Raw genomic sequence first — 6632 nt, forward strand, 5'->3', positions numbered from 1 at the left:
GATAATGTTTTTTCCTTTCTAATTGGGCCGCATATTTAGTAGCAAACTCTAGTAATTGAAACTATTGTAGTAAAGCAATTATGTTAACAATCTAGTACTAGTTTCACACCATAGAAGAAATTAGTTTAATATATTTCTAAGTCTCCTTCTATAACAAAGGAAATTACATGTTTCAAATTCATAAGCAATTTTGTAAAAAAACGTAAAAGTAAGAAAAAAACTATTATTAATGATATTTTATAAAAATTAATTAGGTTACCATGATTAAAAGTAACTACATTAGCCTTATTAATCAGATATCTGTCTTTATTAGCTTTTTTATATATCGAGGGAGTAGCTTATTCACTGTCTGTCCAGTCTGAAGACAAGACAGTAGTAGAGTAGTGCGCTAGCTGTTCTGTTAAGTAACTGTAAGTTTGACTTCGAGAAAAATTAAATGTTTCTTACACTCACTCTCTCCAAATCGTGAGGAATCCAGAGTTCCACCAGATCTAACTATCCTAGATCTGATCCATGGATCACTCTTTTCTTGTTATCATTCTCTTATTCACAATCTCTTCTTCATGGTCTGCTTCTTCTTATGTGGAAGAACAGCTGAGAGACAGAATCAGTAAGTTGCCTGGACAACCTAGTAATGTAGATTTTAGACAGTACTCAGGCTATGTCACTGTGAATGAAGAACGTGGAAGAGCTTTGTTCTACTGGTTGGTGGAGTCTCCGTTGACCCGTGACCCAAAGTCTAGACCTTTGGTTCTGTGGCTCAATGGTGGCCCTGGTTGTTCTTCTGTTGCTTATGGTGGTGCTGAAGAAATTGGTCCTTTTCGTGTTGGGTCTGATGGCAAAACTCTTCATCCAAAACTTTATGCTTGGAATAAATGTAAGATCTTTTCTGAATCTCTCTCTAACCATTAGTTGCTCTTCTCTTCTTAATTCCGGATTCCAGATTCTGAATCTCTCTAACCATTAGTTAAAAGCAGCCTTCCAAAACTTTATGCTTGGAATAAATGTAAGATCTCTCTGTATCTCTCCAGTGGCAAACCTGCTATTCTTGGAGGCTCCAGCTGGAGTTGGTTTCTCATATTCAAACACAAGCTCAGATCTTTACACAACCGGTGATCAGAGAACTGGTTCTGCTCTTTGAATATATTTTTCTGTATTTATTAACTTTAATAATCAGGCTTTCTTGAACTCTAATTGATTTCTTGTCTTGATGAATCTGTAGCCGAAGACTCGTATAGATTTCTTGTCAACTGGTTTGAGAGGTTTCCACAATACAAACACAGAGACTTTTATATTATTGGAGAAAGCTATGCAGGTTTCACTTTTTCTCCTCTAATAAGCTCTCTCATCAATTACAGATGATACCTGATACTCAGTCTTGACTCTCTTGAACAGGTCATTTTGTTCCTCAGTTGTCTAAACTTGTCCATGAAAGAAACAAGGGTTTCAAGAACCCGGCTATAAACCTCAAAGGTTTTATGGTAAAGATTGTACAAAACTCAGACTTTTTGACAAGATAGTAAACTTTGGGATTTTTAAAAGTCTGCTTATTCAGGTGGGAAATGCTGTTACAGATGACTATCATGATTATATAGGAACATTTGAATATTGGTGGAATCATGGTCTCATATCCGATTCCACGTATCACCAGCTAAAGACCTCGTGCTACTCAGTATCATCTCAGCATCCTTCACTACAGTGTATGGAGGCTCTGAGAAATGCCGAATTAGAGCAAGGAAATATTGATCCATATAGCATTTTCACCAAACCTTGCAACAATACTGTAGAACTTAAGAGCTTCTTAAAGGGTCGCTATGTAAGTTTCAAACATCCTAAAACATTCACGGATTGGTCTTCTTGTTCTCTTTTATGAGCTAATATGCTACAACTTTGTATCCATATCTCAGCCATGGATGTCAAGGGCTTATGATCCTTGTTCAGAGAGATATTCAAATGTGTACTTTAACCGCGTGGAAGTTCAAAAGGCTCTCCACGCAAATGTCACTCGCTTACCTTACCCTTGGAAAGCATGCAGGTGAGTCGAAAACAAAGTTTCAATTCTGGTTGTATTTAAAGGCATAAACCTGACCGAATTATTGAGCTTTTTTTCTCTCTCTTGCAGTGACATTGTGGGAAACTATTGGGAAGATTCTCCTCTGTCTATGCTTCCTATATACAGAGAATTGATTACTGCAGGTCTCAAAATATGGGTTTTCAGGTACCAACTTTGTGTTGAACTTTCTGATGTTTCTTCAATGAATGTTTACAGATAAGAGCAGTGTAGATATATGTACAGTCTTGATTACAAATGAAGATTGCTTGATCAGTCTCCCTCTTCCTACATAATATGCAGTGGGGATACAGATGCGGTTGTTCCTATAACCGCTACCCGATACTCTATTGATGCACTGAAGCTAGCAACCATCACAAATTGGTACCCGTGGTACGATCATGGCAAGGTGAAAAATTGGAGCTTTCTCATGTTAGTGTCTATGCATAATATTAAGAAATTGATTTGAGGGGCATTTTGTATTGTAATTTGTAGGTAGCTGGGTGGAGTCAAGTGTACAAAGGGCTTACATTAGTAACAGTAGCAGGAGCTGGTCATGAAGTGCCTCTACACCGTCCCCGTCAAGCCTTTATTCTTTTCAGATCCTTTTTAGAGAACAAACCAATGCCTATGACCTGAATCATTAAACCTTATGGGACCTCTTCCCCAAATACATATTCTTTCTTCTTCATCATCAATAAACCAAGTGTTTCTTCATTCCCTGTCTTCCACAATCCTTGGTACATCCAAATCCAACACACGACTTAGTAGCTATTTAGTACAAGTCATAAGCTACTCTTCTTTTGTAAAATCATGTCTCAAACAGTTTTCTATCTTTTCTCCATTATTGTATGATGCAAACAAAACCTTTCACACTACATGATATTATATGATAGTTTATAGAGTTGGAGATTACAACTAAACAAAAGACTCAACCACAAGCTTCTACAAGAATGCTGTCTTTTGTCATTCGATTAAGAGTCTTTGAAAGATGGATCTCTACAAGATGCTTCCATCACTTGAAGACTCTTTACCTGTCTCTCTTTGATTTCCCAAAACGTGGAACAACTACAGGACCACCACGCACTCTTTCAAGGGCAAAACTTATCCTCAGTGGCCGACCCAATAATCCCTGTAACAGAGAGAATCACTTAAGAAACCATCCTGCAGCGATATCAACACAAATCTTTTTGTTTGTTACGTTTGCTTCTTTACCTTTCCATCCATGGCGTCTTTAGCAGACAGAGCATTGTCTTTCTCTGCAAAATCAACAAAACCAAATCCTCTTGATCTCCCACTTCCTTTGTCGTACGCAATCCTAACTGAGAACACATTTATATATGAGACATTAAAGAATACACAAAAGTTATAACCAAATACTCATTCAGACATTTCATCGAACACCTGGAAGAGTTTATAGATGACAATTATTACCTTCGGCAACCTCACCAAAGGAAGAGAAAGCGTCTTTGAGAGATTGCTCATCTACAGACCAGGACAATCCTGCATACAATACGGGATCGTCATTTTATCATCTAAAATATGTAAATTTGGGTACTTTTTGTTATAATACTAATTCGAACCTCCGATGAATAGCTTGGAGCTGGGCGACTCAGAAGAAGAAGAAGATGTGCAAAACTGAGGAAGAACTTGGAAGCTAGAAGAAACTGAGTGTTGAGATATCGCTGAAACTCGTCTCACCAGTAGCTCAATGCCATTTCTCATCATCATCAATTCACAAAACTTGTTTCTTCAAACGAAGCTTCGTTTTGTATTAGTTTTATTCCAATTATATAAGTGATTACAAAAAAAAAAAAAAAAAAAAAAAAAAAAAAACNGAGCCAAACATAAATAAATAAAAATATTATTTTTATTATTGAAATATCTCTGTGGATGAGGAAGGAGTAACCGAAACGGATAAATCAATTTCTTCTTCTTCTTCTTCTTCAATATCTTTTCTAAAGCTTCTACCTTTTCAATGGCGACGTTAGGCTTTAACACCACTCGAATCCAGACACCATCACTTCCCAGAATCCCCAAGTCCTCTTCTTTTACTAAACCCATCAAAGCCCATCATCATCTCTTCTCCTCCGATACCCTTTTGAAACGCTATCATTTCGTCTCCAGGTCGTTACCTGAGAGCTCACTGTCGATTACTAAAGAACAAGAGGTAGCAAATGAAGTAGAGGAAGATGATCCAACGTCCGAACTGAGTTATCTGGATCCGGAATCCGATGCGGAGAGCATCAAAGAGTGGGAATTGGATTTTTGCTCGAGGCCTATTCTTGATTCCAGAGGGAAAAAGATTTGGGAGCTTGTGGTTTGTGATGCTTCGCTCTCCCTTCAAGTCACTAAATACTTTCCCAATAATGTCATTAATAGTATTACCCTCAAAGACGCCATTGTTACCATCACTCAAGACTTGGGTGTTCCTCTTCCTGAGAGGATTCGCTTCTTCAGGTGCAAACACTTCACTTGAAAAGTTTTTTTCTTTCTCTTAAATGTAATCTAATAGGTTGAAGTTGGTTTTGCAGGTCACAGATGCAAACTATTATCACAAAAGCTTGCAAAGAGCTTGCCATTAAGGCAGTGCCTAGTAAACGGGTGAGTAACAGTTTTTGTCTACATGTGTTTTTCTATGTTAGGGACTTGGAACAAGTTGATAAACAAAACTAAATTTCTGCATTACAGTGTTTGTCTCTGTTTCTGTGGTTGCAAGAACGTTATGACACTGTGTACACGCGTCACCCCGGTTTCCAAAAGGGATCATTGCCTCTTCTGTCTCTCGACAATCCATTTCCAATGAATCTTCCGGAGAATTTGTTTGGGGAGAAATGGGCATTTGTTCAATTACCTTACTCAGCTGTTAGAGAGGAGATCTCAGACTTTGAGGACAAGTTTGTGTTTGGTGCTACCTTAGACTTGGATTTGCTTGGCATTGAAGTGGATGAAAATACACTGATTCCAGGTCTCTCTGTTGCTACTTCACGAGCTAAACCTCTGGCAGGTAAGGTGTTTGGTTTCTTGCTAAGCCATCCTTGGAACAAGTTTGTTTGTGGTTGGTTTTTGATTCTGAGTTTTATGCTTGATCATTATAGCTTGGATGAATGGGCTTGAAGTATGTTCGATTGAAGCAGACAGTTCCAAAGGATGTTTGATTCTAGCTGTTGGGATCTCAACAAGGTATGTCTATGCGACCTACAAGAAGACACCTGTTACTACTGATGAAGCTGAAGCTTGGGAATCTGCAAAGAAAGCAAGTGGTGGTTTGCATTTTCTTGCAATTCAAGATGACTTAGATTCTGATGACTGTGTTGGCTTTTGGCTTCTTATTGATTTGCCACCACCCCCTGTTTAATTTCCCTTTTGATATATGTTAATACCATATTTTGCCATTTAGTAACAGAAATTTCTCACATGCTTCAGTTAGAACGAATTGTTACACGAGTCTGCAAAAACTATGGACCTACCAAGTGACTAAGTGAGTGCGTTACAGGGAACTACCACCTTTAATATCACAAGTAATATCTACACAGTTTGGCACTTTTCGTCTTATTGATAAACAATCAAGTCGTCTTCATGACTCGCAAACAGAAGGTTAGTGACTAAAACGCTGCTCACTGGTCCAATCAGCTCCTCGACCTCTTTTGCTTTTGCGGTATGAAGCGGACGCTGTGCTTTCCAAGTTCAAATGACTTGATGCTTCCATCATCTAGAGAAACCGACAATGTGGATGTGTCACCAGAAACGTCTGTCACAGTTCCCTTATGCCTTTAACAGTAAATGTATTAGACATCTGGATTGGATACAATAAGCAGGCCAATCACAACAGCTTAATCAGTTAAGACGATCAAACTTACCATGAGTTTTGAGATCCATGGACTTCGACTCTCTTTCCTATTGAATCTTTACCCAACTTCTTCAAAATCCAGATAGCATCCATCAGCTCGTCGTTCCTTGAACTATCTTGATAAGAAGGTGTTGTAGCTTCATTGTCTTCTTCCATTGAAGCCATTTCCACTAAGCTTGAAGGTCTCTTTCTCTTTGATCTTTGGCCTTTTGCAGAACTCAGTTTTTCATCTTCAGACTGCGTTGTAACCAAAGATGTCTGATCTCCTGTATTAGGTTTCCTGAGTTTAAATTTCAGCAGAGGTCTTGCTTCTTTCTGTAAAGATGGCGAGATGGATGTTTTGTCATCCACGTGATTTCCTTCACTTGTTGATGCAGGGAACTGTGTGATCGACCCAAATGTAGCTTTACTTCCTTCAGATTGAGTTTTCCCAAACCTTCCAGAGATCTTCAGGGTTCTTACTTCGCCAGTCTGATCAATTTTATCCCCTGCAGAAATACATCATTAGCAGAAATTTAGAGGAATTATAGACTTGTAAATGTTCAAATATTAGTTGTCCACTGTCCAGTACTCCAGTTGCACATGCAAAAAAGTATTTGTGTGGTTGTATTAATAAAAAGATCGCAACATACCTCCCAAAGTGGACTGGACTTTGTCCCTTGATAAATGAGAAACAACATTGGATTTCGAAGAACCACTGACATTTAATTTCCTTGCCCCCAGATTAATAAC

General features: G+C 38.3%; 4 protein-coding genes across 4 annotated transcripts in view; 2 read left to right on the forward strand and 2 right to left on the reverse strand.

The window, feature by feature from the left end:
• LOC104741564 (serine carboxypeptidase-like 27) lies at positions 353–2928 on the forward strand. The gene is made up of 9 exons (XM_010462483.1): positions 353–877; positions 1032–1127; positions 1223–1315; positions 1396–1481; positions 1556–1816; positions 1908–2035; positions 2123–2218; positions 2354–2459; positions 2546–2928. The coding sequence occupies exons 1-9, from the start codon at positions 514–516 to the stop codon at positions 2687–2689; spliced, it is 1374 nt and encodes a 457-aa protein (XP_010460785.1). The 5' UTR covers positions 353–513; the 3' UTR covers positions 2690–2928.
• On the reverse strand, positions 2867–3849 carry LOC104741466 (glycine-rich RNA-binding protein 4, mitochondrial). The gene is made up of 4 exons (XM_010462378.2): positions 3634–3849; positions 3485–3553; positions 3266–3372; positions 2867–3182 (listed from the first exon to the last, which is right to left on the reverse strand). The coding sequence occupies exons 1-4, from the start codon at positions 3779–3781 to the stop codon at positions 3081–3083; spliced, it is 426 nt and encodes a 141-aa protein (XP_010460680.1). The 5' UTR covers positions 3782–3849; the 3' UTR covers positions 2867–3080.
• Positions 3966–5466, forward strand: LOC104741655. The gene is made up of 4 exons (XM_010462586.2): positions 3966–4510; positions 4585–4654; positions 4742–5057; positions 5149–5466. Exons 1-4 carry the CDS (start codon positions 4029–4031, stop codon positions 5406–5408), a joined length of 1128 nt encoding a protein of 375 aa, XP_010460888.1. The 5' UTR covers positions 3966–4028; the 3' UTR covers positions 5409–5466.
• LOC104703828 overlaps positions 5425–6632 on the reverse strand; it is a 2758-nt gene continuing 1550 nt past the window's right edge. The window contains exons 7-9 of the mRNA XM_010419913.2: positions 6533–6626; positions 5911–6388; positions 5425–5821 (exon numbers count right to left, since the gene is read on the reverse strand). Of these exons, the coding sequence (XP_010418215.1) occupies positions 5680–5821; positions 5911–6388; positions 6533–6626 (714 nt within the window). The 3' untranslated portion in view covers positions 5425–5679. The remainder of the gene's footprint in view (positions 5822–5910; positions 6389–6532; positions 6627–6632) is intronic.

The sequence above is a fragment of the Camelina sativa genome, chromosome 1 (genome assembly GCF_000633955.1).
Source record: "Camelina sativa cultivar DH55 chromosome 1, Cs, whole genome shotgun sequence".
Lineage (NCBI taxonomy): Eukaryota > Viridiplantae > Streptophyta > Magnoliopsida > Brassicales > Brassicaceae > Camelina > Camelina sativa.

Excerpts from the sequence above, each read along its gene's own strand:
- LOC104741564 (XM_010462483.1), top strand. The coding sequence starts at position 514 with ATGGATCACTCTTTTCTTGTTATCATTCTCTTATTCACAATCTCTTCT. Across the intron at positions 2,036-2,122 it reads TACCCTTGGAAAGCATGCAG|TGACATTGTGGGAAACTATT; the intron begins GTGAGTCGAAAA and ends TCTCTCTTGCAG. Across the intron at positions 2,219-2,353 it reads CTCAAAATATGGGTTTTCAG|TGGGGATACAGATGCGGTTG; the intron begins GTACCAACTTTG and ends CATAATATGCAG.
- LOC104741466 (XM_010462378.2), bottom strand. The coding sequence starts at position 3,781 with ATGATGATGAGAAATGGCATTGAGCTACTGGTGAGACGAGTTTCAGCG. Across the intron at positions 3,554-3,633 it reads CTCCAAGCTATTCATCGGAG|GATTGTCCTGGTCTGTAGAT; the intron begins GTTCGAATTAGT and ends TATTGTATGCAG. Across the intron at positions 3,373-3,484 it reads CTTTGGTGAGGTTGCCGAAG|TTAGGATTGCGTACGACAAA; the intron begins GTAATAATTGTC and ends ATGTGTTCTCAG.
- LOC104741655 (XM_010462586.2), top strand. The coding sequence starts at position 4,029 with ATGGCGACGTTAGGCTTTAACACCACTCGAATCCAGACACCATCACTT. Across the intron at positions 4,511-4,584 it reads GAGAGGATTCGCTTCTTCAG|GTCACAGATGCAAACTATTA; the intron begins GTGCAAACACTT and ends TTGGTTTTGCAG. Across the intron at positions 4,655-4,741 it reads AGGCAGTGCCTAGTAAACGG|TGTTTGTCTCTGTTTCTGTG; the intron begins GTGAGTAACAGT and ends TCTGCATTACAG.